General features: G+C 35.0%; 1 protein-coding gene across 1 annotated transcript; it reads left to right on the top strand.

Annotated features, from left to right (window-relative positions):
* Window positions 1–3,933: 3,933 nt before the first annotated feature.
* Window positions 3,934–8,876, top strand: DUO3 (Homeodomain-like superfamily protein). The gene is made up of 8 exons (XM_078963298.1): window positions 3,934–4,169; window positions 4,871–6,215; window positions 6,298–6,625; window positions 6,706–6,790; window positions 6,869–6,925; window positions 7,004–7,063; window positions 7,143–8,462; window positions 8,533–8,876. Exons 2-8 carry the CDS (start codon window positions 4,988–4,990, stop codon window positions 8,725–8,727), a joined length of 3,273 nt encoding a protein of 1,090 aa, XP_078819424.1. The 5' UTR covers window positions 3,934–4,169; window positions 4,871–4,987; the 3' UTR covers window positions 8,728–8,876.
* The last annotated feature ends 4,982 nt before the right edge of the window (window positions 8,877–13,858 follow it).

The raw sequence follows: 13,858 nt of genomic DNA, 5'->3' as shown, positions 1-13,858 counted from the left end.
CATATTAATATTTAAAATTAAGGATAATTCTAGAAATTTATTAAAAAAGGTCGATTTTTTTTCTTAAACATTATAAAAAATCTAATCAATCTAATAATATAAGTATACCTAATTTAATCCTCTTAACTTCTTTTGACTTTTTTTAGTTAACATTAGGTTATATTTAATCTATTACATCTTAAAATGCTTACATGGTATGGAAAATCAAAATAATATAGAATGTGCCAACACGTTTTCATTTTTTTTGGTTACTATAAAAGTGCAAAAGATTTGTCCATTGACATATTTATAGTCGCTTCCGCGTTTTTCATATGTCGCTATTTTAACATTTATAAATATCACAATCAAAATTAATATACATCCACTAAATTTTTCACCTAACATAGCATATTTAACCACTACTTAGGTACATTTTGTATAACCAAAAAAAAGTGTAACCTCTTTTTTAATATAATGTTAACATCATAAAAAAGACAATCATTAAAAATCGAATAAGTTACATAGTTTTCTTGCAAACATATATCGACAGAGAGCATTTAAATTTCTTTTCATGGATAAAGAACGATACAAATGATGTTTGAAACATATATTTTTCATTTTGAAATTAGTTTATAATTTCTAAATATTTGGATATTCGGTTGAAACTATTGGACAAGCTTAATTAATGTATTGTTTTAACGACTTTTTTTCTAGAGATGTCAAAAAGTTTTATGAGTGCTCCGTCCAATTTGGAGGATTTTTTTTAAATCGGGGACGGAGACGGGGCGTGGGGGCAAGGTTAATCCCATTTTATTTTCAGGGACAAAGGGGTAGGCAATACCGGCCCCAAACCCCTATGGGGACCCTGTTAATAAATTACACATATATTTATATATATTAATTATATAAATATAATAAATGATAACATAATTTTGAGCTTCCAAAAGTCATCAAAAAACATTTTTTTAAGTTGTCAGTATAATGTGTTTAAGATACCATTACTTTTTTATTTTTAACATGTAAAATTCTGTTATAAATAATTATTTGTTACCTAATAATAATTTATTTTAACCTAAATAACAATTTTTTTAGCCAAAAATAAAACAACCCAAAATCAATCGGGGCGGTGTGGGGTAATAAATGGGGTTCGGGGGCGGGCAAGGGAACGGGGAAATTTCGGGGCGGGGGCGGAGGATGCGTTCCCCGTCTCGTTTGCTCCCATTAACATCCTTACTTCTCTCCGTTATATATACTTGGAGAATAAAATGAATACCTTGGTTCAAATCTGATGGCTTTGTAAGTGCACCTTGATGGAAAAATATGCAAATGACACTTTGTATAAAATTGAAATTTCAACACGTGACACCCCACTTTTTCAACCTAAATTTAGTTATTTTACGTTGTGATGACGTTATATGATTTATGCATATCAAAGGCCATAATATTCGAGATATAGCTAGCTATTCGAGATAAATTAAATGATATTATAATGTAAATACAATAGCCAAAGTTTATGTTTCCAAGATTGTCATGAAAGGAGTTAGAAAATGGAGGACGTGTCGACCCACTTACTAAGTTCTCTTCGATCTTGTATATGCATTGCCAAACCTGCTTCGATCTTGTATATGCATTGCTAAATCTTTCTTTGGTTTGTGGATGTGCCAACTCGTCGTGCACATCAATGAGACAATATTGTTTTTCAACAAATGATTACATGGTTTGATTGAGTATATAGTGGTTTGTAGAATTCCTCTTTTCTTTAGAGACTTGGTGACAACTTGCTTCTTTACCTATGATGTTCGATGGTATGGGCATGTGCTACGGAAGACGTTTTCACATATACTTTTATGGTCTCTAGAGCCCAATATTAGATGTTACAATTCCACATCTTATGAGTCAGTGACATATATCATACGAATTTTTGATTGGTGATTTTTGGCTTTGTTTTTGTGATACGATTTTAAGTTTATACTTTAGCAATTTTACTAGCAAGGACGCTGCCTCTAAAATCAAACATACATTGGTAAGTGCATTTTTTAGCCTATAACACAAAGTAGGACCGTCTCAACCCACTACCACCATATATCAACATATAAACAAACAAGAATCAAGTATGTACATAATACAAACAAACATCAAACATACATCTCACTACCGCCTACAAGTCCTCTCAAACATACAATCTCACTACCAACTAACCTCCATGAAATGTGTAACCATAAGTAGCCAGAGGTGAAATAGCCACCCAAACAGATGATCATACTCTAGAGCCACAACCAAACAAGGAACATGTAAGAAAGCTTAGACCAAGAGTTCTCAATCTATCTTATATGACTATATACAATCCCTTAGGTATCCCTCTACTAACAGATAACCGAAAACTAGTGGGACGACATTGGTACCTTTGAATCACGGTACAATGAGGTGAAACTCACCTCACAATTTGTATTGTAACATGTATTGGACATGCATGTATGGAAAGGAAGGGTTTTTATGTTATTTAATGATCCTAGAAACATTTATGGAAATGTTGAACTAAAAGTCTTCAAGATTAGGTTCTTAATGAATTAAATCAAGTTGTGTTTTGCCCTTTTTTGGACCTAGGAGTGAAACTATTGGAGAGTCTAAAGAGATAAAGTTGAAAACTTTATCCACTTAGACCATAGTATGGACCATATATGAGCTTTGGAGAATTGGATCCCTTATAATCGAAGAAAAACAGCTTAACCCATTAAGTTGTTAAGAACCCATTGTCTCATGGCGTGACCTAGGTCTCCATGATGTGACGTCTAGGCCAAGACTCGTCTGTTTTATCATTTAGTGGTCACGGCGTGGCGGCCAGCTGGAGTGACTGTTGACTTTGATTGTTGACCGTTGATTTTGACAAAGTTTGACTTTAGGTCATTGGGATATTTTGAGTAGTAGATTGATGCTTGGTCTCTAGGTGTTGTGCAAGTGAACCGTAGAGCCGGTAGTTGGAGCATCATTCATTTCTGCTACATTTTTGTTGTTGAGGCGAGTTTTCCTCGTTGTACTTGTGAATCGAAGACACCAATATTGTCCCACTGTATTATGTATCCTGGTATATTAAATTGGTGTTATTCTAGTTATATGATAGACTGGTAGATATGTATGATTACATGTGCTCACTGATTATGTGTTAAACTAATAGATAAGTATGATTACATGTACTTGTTGGTTATTAATCGTTATTGTATATGTCGATATGTTATGGTTTGTTGGGTTGAGGTAGCCCTGCTTTGTGCCGAAGGCCAAGATACCCGAGGAGGTCCGGATAGACCGAAGTCGGCGGTCTAGTCAGGCCAAAGGCCCAGAGAGTGGTTCAATTGTTAAGCTATGTCGAGTTTGTCACAAGATATGTGTGAAAGAAACACTTTATAAACTCATTGAATGATGCATTGAAAGGGATATCATCATTTAGGATGACATTCATTTTGATTTTTGGATGGATAGACATGAAACATGCATGTTTGAATCTAAAAAAGGTTTCCCTTCTCCTAAGGTTTATGAATAAATATTGTTTTAAAAACTCATTGTAGGATATATTGTTTAAAAAGTCATGTAAATTGACAAACACACGAGAAAAAACATACATATATAATTAACACCACATGCTTATACCATTCATATTTGATAAATTTGATTTTTTTGCAACATAGATTACCAAGTTCTTTCATGAAATCCAAAAGAGTCATAGATATTAGTTTTGTTTCCATAAAATGTTAGTGACCAAACTTGTTACTTGTTTGCCTTATATCTCAATATAATCAAATATTATTGAAAATTTCGGAATAACTATTAATTATTTAAACAATTAATTATTTAATTAGTATAACTCTAAATAAAAAACCAAATAGCTATTTTTTTTCAACCAATTTTATTATAATAAGACATCTATCACTTCATATCCACAATTATCTCAAACCATAAAATATAACATGTCATGTGCGACTCACGTGATCCCGAGAATTGACATTGGAGCCCTAACTTCGAGTGTCTATCACGGCGATTCTGCTGCTGCTTGATTGTTTCACCAAGCACGGTGCTTGATTATTGATCCAACATCGTCGAATTCTCATTCTGTTCTTGGACATTCAGCCAAAATCAATATCACAAGGCTCTCTATTGATCGTCTTTCCTTCTCCATCGGCAACAGCTTCAGCCTTCAGGTTTCTTTCCGCCTATAATTGATTCCCGACATACTTTCCCCTGACAATAAGTTAAATCTTAAGATTCCTCTGTACGGTGGTCGTCAGATCGAATTCTATATGCTTTTGTTCTTCATGTGCTCCGGTGTTTGTAATTTATGTTGCTTTGATTCTGAAGAGTTTAAGACTGTTTACTGTGTAATCTGTGTATCTGGGTAATCTAAGTTGAATTCCGGTGTATGTGTTTGGTTTCAAATGGTTAATTTCTTTGAAACCTAGGATTTATTTTGTGATTAATTTGCTTGGTCTAAATTTCACCGGAGTTAATTACATTTAAACTCAGTATAATAATTCGTGAAGGCTACTACTTCCTTTCCACATTTGGAGAATTAACCATGCTTATTCTTCATCCATTTCTTCTTATTTTTCAGTGGTTGTGTCTGAGTGACTTTTTGTAATTGCTGTCAGTGTAGGGAATCTGAGATCGAATTATCTTAAATTGTTCTTTCTGACTAAACTTATGAACTAGTTTTTGCAGTTTCTACTCGTTAACTAGGAGTTAATTTGCACTATTCTGGCTTCCTTTTAGGAGTTATACCATGTTCTTATTCTATTAGATCATGCATGGTTAATGGTTATATGCAATTGAAAGCCGTCAATCAATGTGTTCATAAACAATTGTTTCAATTTGGTGCTTAATTTTGCATTTTTTGTATGTTTAGTGGTTCAGGAGTTCTGCTAATGACCATAAGGGAACAAGATTCTAAACATTGATTTCACATAATCATATTGCTTAAAGAATTAGCAAAATATTGATGGGAGCAAAGAACTAAATCACAATGACTTCATCACCTTCACCATCAACAGAGAATCGGTGCTCTGATGTTGTCACAGATGCTGCAAATTTATCCAAAAACAAAGATCTTTCTTCCGAACACATGGAAGATGATGAAGAAGAGGACGAAGAAGGAGACATCGATTTCAACCCTTTTTTAAAAGAAGCGCCTTCTGTAGAAGCTTCTTCAAGCCTCAGCTCTGACATTGAAGAATTCAATGCTGATGTGGACAGTGGACAGAATCATTCACCTGTTAAAAATATCGAACACACTCAGAAGACAGTAACAAAAGCTGCTGAATCTTTATGTAACAAAGATAACGAACCAAACATTGCCACATCAGACTCCCAAAAACCAATTCTTGACAGTGATGACGAGGATGCCATCTGGAGGCGGACAAGAGCCCGTTACTCTCTCGTGGGGTCCACTCTTGATGAACTGGAAACTTTCCTTCAAGAAACAGACGATGAAGACGACCTTTATAACATCGATGATGAACAAGAATACAGAAAGTTTCTTGCAGCTGTTTTGCAAGATGGAGATGCAAACTCAGGGGCATTACAGGAAACCGAAAATGTTGATGAAGATGAAGATGAAGACAACGATGCTGACTTTGAATTAGAACTCGAAGAGGCACTTGGGAGTGATCTTGATGAAAATTTACAAAGTGTGTCAAAAGAACACGAAAGAAGACCTGAAACAAGACAAAAAAAACGTCAGAAAACAGATGTTCATAAGAAAAAGTTTTCAGGAGAAATGAATAATAGACCATTACGCCCCATTTTACCATATGCACCAATTTCTCCCTATATGTTTCAAAATATGACTTCAACTTCAAATGAGTACACTCACATGAGTGCATTCACGCCACATCAGATAGGCCAGTTGCATTGCTTAATATATGAACATGTCCAGCTACTTGTTCAAGTGTTTTCTCTTTCGGTTCTAGAACCTTCCAGACAACATATTGCTTCCCAAGTTCAGAGATTACTTTTGGAAATGGTTCATAAGCGTGATCAAGTAGTGGCCTCTCAAAAAGCACCCTATCCAGGTTGTTGTTTTAGCTCGCCATACATTCATTCCACTGTAAATTTCAGCTTTCCATCCAACAGCTCTGAATCTGAGGAGGGTTCCTTCTTTTGGGTGCCTTTTGTTCATGAGAATTTGTTATCTGTCATAGATGTGGCCCCACTTAGCTTAGTTGGAAGCTATATAGATGATTCTTCAATTGGTATGTCAAAAGTTACTTACTTTATGTTTCTATTTGGCTTTGTAAGTTGTTATGCTAACACCATGGTTTGATATATTGACAGCTATTCAAGAGTATCAAAGAAGACAGATAGAAGTTACATATGATGCTACTACTGATAAGGAATGTTTGTTTCCTTTCAGTAATTTTCCCTCTTCAGCTGACTCAGATCCTAATACAGTGTCTCCTAGAGCTAATGACAGGAAATCAAAGAAGACAATTGCTGCTACAGCTGTTGAAAGGTCTAAGAAGCAGTCGATTGCTTTAGTTCCAAAAGAAATTGCAAGATTAGCCCTTAGATTCTTTCCATTTTTCAATCCAGCCCTTTTTCCACATAAGCCACCCCCTGCATCTGTTGCAAATCGATTTCTTTTCACTGATGCTGAGGATGGGTAAGTTATTTTGTTATGGATTCCAGAATTTGTTGTCTTCCATTCTTTCTGGATTTGTTTTAATTGTTTGATGTATGAAGGTTATTAGCTCGGGGGTTAATGGAGTATAATACAAACTGGGAGGAGATTCAGAAACACTTTCTACCCTGCAAAACTCCACATCAGGCAAGCTTTTAGAGATGATATGTAATCATGTTTATTCAAATTATGATGTTATAAGGTTTTCAAGCTTTATTATTACAGATCTTTGTGAGGCAAAAAAACCGTGCATGTTCTAGAGCACCAGAGAATCCAATAAAGGTATATAAATTTGTTATTAATAATACCATTTTCATATCTTTAACTATTAAAATAATACCCAATTATCAAAATTTGCAGGCAGTTCGGCGTTGGAAAACTTCTCCTTTGACTCCTCAAGAGAAAGCTCGAATAGAGGAGGTATAAATATAATATTATTTCTTGATATTATTATTTAATAATGCCAAAATACTAAAAGTTATAATTAATGTGGTTTCAGGGATTAAAGGTTTATAAACTTGATTGGATGGCTGTATGGAAATACATGGTCCCATACAGAGACCCCACATTGCTTGCTCGCCAATATCGGACAGCTGTCGGAAACCAGAAGTCATATAAAGGAGATGAACTTTCAAAGCTAAAAAGGCGATCATATGAATCAAACAGAAGAAGGTCTAAACTTCAAGGGTCAACATTCCAGTCAACTGGTCAAAATAGAGAAGGATGGTCAACCGAAGACGATGCTACTCCTGGATTTTGTAGTACCGATAATGCCCCTGGAGAAATCAACAGCGGGGACGATGCTGGAAATAATGAAGAAGAAGAAGAAGAAGAAGCTTATGTCCACGAAGCATTTTTATCTGATTGGAGGCCAGAAAACCAACCTGCCACATCATTTACACAGGATAGATTATTACCAAACTACCCCCCAAGGGTAGTAAATCTTCATCCCCAAAACCCAATCCCTGCTAATAAATTTTCAAGGCCTGAAGTTCATTTACAATCTTATCAACCCCGTAGATCTCGTTGTTCTCGTGTAGTCAAACTCGCTCCCGATTTGCCACCTGTCAATCTTCCGCCTACTGTTCGTATAATGTCACAATCAGCTTTCACAAAATACAATGAAGCATCTTCTAAATCTGTAACAATGTCTGTAACCCCGTTGACTCGTCCAAGACCAGGTCAACCGGACGAGGAAAGCACCGGAAAGGGCGATTCCGATCTCCAAATGCATCCGTTATTGTTCCAGGATAACGAAGACGGGAGTTTACCGTATTACCCTTTGAATCCCAGTGTTGGCTCTTCTAGCTCATTCGATTTCTTCCCGAATAACCTTAACCTCTTTCGTTATTCCCATCAAGAAAAACATACGTTGAATTTCTTCAACAACTCTTTGAAATCCAAGGAGATAAGTTCATCCAGTGTCGAGTTCCATCCGCTTCTACAAAGAACAGACGATGGAAACCGTGATTCCGGCGTTACGGTTGTGAATCCGCCTGCAGAATCATCAGCACCGCATCGGAAAGTACCTCGGAGTCCAAACGAACTGGATTTGGATATTCGGTTGAGTTCTAGCGCCCGGATTCGTGATTCCGGAACCACCGAAACGCAGGATACGGGTTTACCGGAGGAGAACGGAAATGATCGTGATTCCGGAGTTGGAAATGATGAGATTGTGATGGAGCAGGAGGAGTTGAGTGATTCCGAGGAGGAGGAAACGGCGGAAAGTGTGGAGTTTGAGTGTGAGGAAATGACAGATAGTGAAGGTGAAGGTGAAGGTGGATCTGATTCCGATCATGCTGAAAACCTTCAAAATGAGGTAATGATACTCAAATGCTTAACTTTGTTAGATAAACTCTAACTTGATGATTTTGATTGTAAATACATAGGAGTTGCAAGATGATGTTTTGATGAAGGCTATAGATGAAGTAGAAAGGTGTAAATCTGATGTGGCAGTGGGGTTGAGTTTAAACCCTAGACTTCCGTTGACCAGAAAGTCAAGAAATTCAAAGAACACAACACTGCCAGTGCCAACGCCACCTAAGAAACCAAGAAAACGGGCACAAAAAATGGACCCCAGGTGACTTAAGGTATAAAATACACATTTTTATAAGCACAAATGTAAAAATTTATGATTGTAAATATGGATGGATTTAAATGTCGAAATTAAAAGGGTAGTAGTATTTCATAGTTGTAACTTTTTGATTTGAAAATTGAGCTCTGTTTTTTAAAAGTTGTAAGGGCTTTTTTAGTTGGATCATAAGGTTTGAAAAGTAGATAGTTCTATCTATAAGGCTTCACTCATGAAGCTTCAACATATACCTTTTTGTTAACCATAAAAGGGTTACTTCTAAGCACTACAAACTTCTAATGCTTTGCACTTGAACTTGAAATACATGACATTTAAAAATAGAGTAAGTAATACAATATTGTTTCGTGAGTTAAATGAGTTTTGGACACAATAAACTGTTGAAATCATATGACAAAAACTCTTACATATCATAATTTATGCAAGATGTAATGCATGCAATGCATGATCACGTTTCAATATATCCCACATCATTATATAGTATGTTAATTGTTGATCCTTATACATAGGACTTGGTTACGAATAGTGACATTCCATACTCCTCACCATAATAAGAGGAACAAACCAACCTATCATAGCATCATATAATAGTTTGACATCTACTCAGCAGAAGAAGGCACCTGATAAGCTTTAGCTACTACAGAATTCACATTCAATAAATGCCTACGTATACTACTTGTTATTTAAATAACTTTAAATAATATCAAGACAAATTAAGTTTTAAAATTATTAAGTAAGAAATCTTATACAAGGAGCATGCTATCGATACAAATCAATTTTCCAAAGTACGAGGCTAATATGAGAAAAAACCTTCAAAACATGACCAATGCTTTGGGAAACATGGTAGTGTAAGTGTCCAGAAGTCAGCTTCAACGAAACTAAGCATCAGTTTGATAGCAAAACATGATCATGGCATGAGAAACATGGTAGTGTAACTTGAATTTTTTGCGTTTCGGTCTTCAAATCTTCATTCCAAGATGCTTCCATCCAACTTCCAACTTCCTTAGGTATATTTTAGTTCTAGTGAAGCTCCAAGCCTCCATTTTGAATCCATAAGCCTCTGTGATCACATTCCGCACAATATATATATGAAACGAGCACTACGAGCCTTGTGATCATGTTCCACACAATCTATAAAACGAGCAGGACGAGGCGTTCTATGACTTTGCACATGTTGTCCATTTAACACTTAAAAATGACAAAGAAAATATGTAGGTAATGCTATGTAAAATAGAAACAAAACAAACAAAAAGGATGCATAAAATGCATCTAATAACCATCATCCTATGAGCTTATGAAGGCCATTCTGATGTACCACAAAGAGACCTTGAAGTATGCAAATGTTACTTGAAAACTTATGTTCAAAGAGAAAAATACTAGAAAGTAGCGTTTCGGTCTTCAAACTTATGTTCAAAGAGAAAAATGAATGATCATTACTCCTTTTGGGTGAATATTTATGGCGTTGTTTAACCATGTTTTTCCAATATAACTATCCAAGGTTGGTTGCACATGAAATACCACAAAAATCTAAAGTTTAACTTACCGGTAATATGTCAAAATGTACAAATCTCTGACCAGTTTGCGTTTGAGTATATATATATATATATATATATATATATATATATGTGCGTGTGTGTGAGAAAAACCATATTCCCAATTAAAAAAGTTACATAACGACCCCTTCGGAAAGACAAACTGAAAGGTACACTCTTTGACTTAGGCATGACAGACAAACATATTAGGTTTGTTTTTTATGATAAATATGAGAAGAACGATCATGTCTTCTACTAAAAAAAAGAGACCAAGTGTAAATCGTTCTCCCAATGATAAATAACTCAAATTTTGCATTGGTATCATAGTATCGGTTGAATGTTTGCCAAACACAATATAACATAGTATATCTTACATACGCCGCATAATGACCATTGCACAAATTATAGTAGTTGTCTTTTAAGTTATATAATTAACATGCGCGATCAACAATTTGTTTAAGGAAATGTCTAAAAGTTAGATCCTTATATTCGATGTTGACATACTTGTTAATCGGATAAAAAACCATCAGGAAGAAAAAAATCAAATTAGATGCTTATATTCAATTTTGACCTATCTATTTTTTAATCAGAAGATAAGATAAGAAGCCAATTAGTTTAACTCACATATTAATGTTTTTTTACGTATGGAATTTGGTTCTTGGAATGAAAATTTCGACAAAATATTTGCAAAACTATATTGTATAACCGGAAACTCGAAAAATGTACTTTTATATGGTACAGAAAGAGTTAAAACATTTAAAAATAAAGAAAAGAACCCCACAACAAGAAAGCATTGTATCCCCATCATGTTCCCATAACTAAATATAAGGAATTTTCAACAAAAAGAGACAACAACTGTGCGCCAGTAGTACACAGTTATCAATGAAGAGTTAGAGAGTATGCACGGTTCGACTATTCGTACTTATTTGATATTTCTTAGAATATTTTAAAGGTCACAATAAAATAATAAACCACGTGAAGCAAAATTTTCATGCTTGCTTGATATTTCAAGAAAATTTTAAACATCAATATTATTAAAAAAAATATCTCCCGTCAATTTCTCATGAAAATATGGAGTTTTCACCAAAAGAGAGTCGTATGTATGTTTATGCAATACAATTGAATTATCAATGGTGTATTGTTTGATGATTGGTTGATACTTGTGTGGTTTTCACAGAAAATTTTCAGAAATTTATAGATAGAGAAAACAACCCCACATCAAGAAAAACTTTCAGTTGTGTTCCCATGAATTTCACATAATAAAAATACAAGATTTTCAACAAAAAGATGCAATACAACCATCAAAACTTGTGGAAATGCATTTACATTTCTGTACTTACATATTTTACTGATAGTAATGACAAACAATATCAATATGTAACATGAAAGTTAGAAAACATCCATTATCTTGTTTACCCATAATATTAATATTAATAGCAATATACTTATATTCTTTTGCATCTTACTTTCATTTCTTCATATTCTATATTTTCATATTATCTTATTAGGACACTATGCTTTGAACATTTTATTATTCTTATTTTAGTTTGAATATATCAACATTTTTCTTTTAAAGTTGGATGCTATTTCATTTCCTACAAATAACATTCCATGAACTAAACAACTGCCTAAGGGTACTTGAATTCCAATACCAAACCTCAATTAAAACGAAATAACTCTATAAGGTCATGACTTTCCTTTTCTTTTTCCATTTTTCTTACAAATTTGTGACATCCCCAAAATCACGGCCAGAAAAGACCGATTTTGTTTATGCTTTGTTTAAAAATCAGAGTAGTATTTTAAATAAAAGTGTTGCGAAATTTGTCCCAAAACAAAATATGATAAAGATTTATCAAAAGCATTTCCATAGAAATGTATTTCATTAAAAGACTTGGGATGTCATGATCGTACAGATCAAAAGCATAAACAGTACAATATAAGCCTTACTACATTATTTCATATCTACAAGCCTATATCCGTAATCCCTCGTCCAAACATCATATCTATGCTCAAGCGCCACTACCTGTAATACATAAAACTGAATGGGTCAGACTTGGGAGTCTGGTGAGCACATAGGGTTTTCAACCCATAATAAATAAGTTTATTAATTCCATCAATCAACAATAACCCGATTACCCGTTCCCATTATCCTCACATTACGTCCCTAAACACCTATCATAAGGGACCTATCTTAAGGATCATCATTAGGATGGACACTACTGCTAAGGGGATTCCTCAACAATAAATGTCCTAAAGGCAACCATGTGGGGGATGGAGTACACCGGTGAACACATCATTCACAACACCTACAGGTTGCGAGCCTGCCAGCGTTCCACTAGACTGTCGAGAAGAGTCTGTGGTCGTCATCTATACTCCGCTAGATGACTAGATCAACAACAACAACAACAACATTGAGGTCTCTCATCATTTTATCACACATCGTCTTATTACATCTACCCATGTTTTACCCCAACATTTTTGTAGATATAAAATACATATACAGTTTAAATCATTTAAAACTTGTATAAAAAAACATTCATCCAGCATAGATAACAAGTATGCAGATAATATGCACACATAGCACGTAATATATAAAATACTTCATATCTATGTGTAAGATGAAAGTAACTATGCACTCACCTGAAAAGGTGGTGAATCCGAACTCAGACAGCGCTTCGCTTCTTAAAAACAATTTCCTTCGACGAAGCCTAGTATTATTACCACTAGAGTTTAGTCTATTATTCGCCGAGACTAATTAATAGTCTAGCTATTATTACTATTATATAAGCGTCAAACAATACTTATATAACCCATAATAATATCCCAAGTACTTATTATAAGTTGCTAATAACGTTACTATAATTAAATAAATGCTATATTAAAAATAGCATAGACGTAGCTCACTTACAATGGGTTTTTATAGAAAACCGGGCTTTGCTTGGAGCAGTGTTCCCGAGCTGAAAAGCTCTTCTTCTCGGAGCCGTCGAGCACTCCGAGGCTTCCGCCTCGTGCTAGGTAGGTTCCCTAGGCTTTTCGGGGGGTTTCGGGGGCTAGAGAGAGGTTCTAGAGAGAGAGTAAAGAGAAGAAAGAATGAGAAAGGTATGAAGAAAATGAGGGTGGAAGATGTGGTATTTATAGGGTGAAATGTGGCTGAACTTGGTGCCACATGTCACCATCTGATGGCAAGCCTTGGGGAGAAAGCAATGGCCAAGATTGTGCCACATCACCCATTTTCGCACAGTACACTTCCGACTTCTAAAATCCGTAACTTGACCGTAAGACGAAAAAGTTACGACGCAAGATGGTCTCCTTAGTGCTAGTCCGATGGAAACATTTGAATGGGCCGAATCTCACTTGGGAAACAGAGGATGACATGATGAGTCGCTATCCACATCTGTTTGCTGATGCATGATTCCGGGACGGAATCATCCTAAGGGGGAGAGAATTGCAACGCTCGTGTTTCAGGGCTAAGCATATTTGTCAATGTAATAGTTTAGGTCAACTCTTGTAACTCTTTTTGAAGTAATAAAGATGAAATATTTGAGTATTATGTGAATTATGTGTATTTATATGCTTATTATTTAATTATAAATG

The sequence above is a fragment of the Lactuca saligna genome, chromosome 7 (genome assembly GCF_052625555.1).
Source record: "Lactuca saligna cultivar CGN05327 chromosome 7, ASM5262555v1, whole genome shotgun sequence".
NCBI classification, from domain to species: domain Eukaryota; kingdom Viridiplantae; phylum Streptophyta; class Magnoliopsida; order Asterales; family Asteraceae; genus Lactuca; species Lactuca saligna.
Note: the sequence above shows the minus strand (reverse complement) of the source record. Positions and strands in the feature narration are given on the sequence as shown.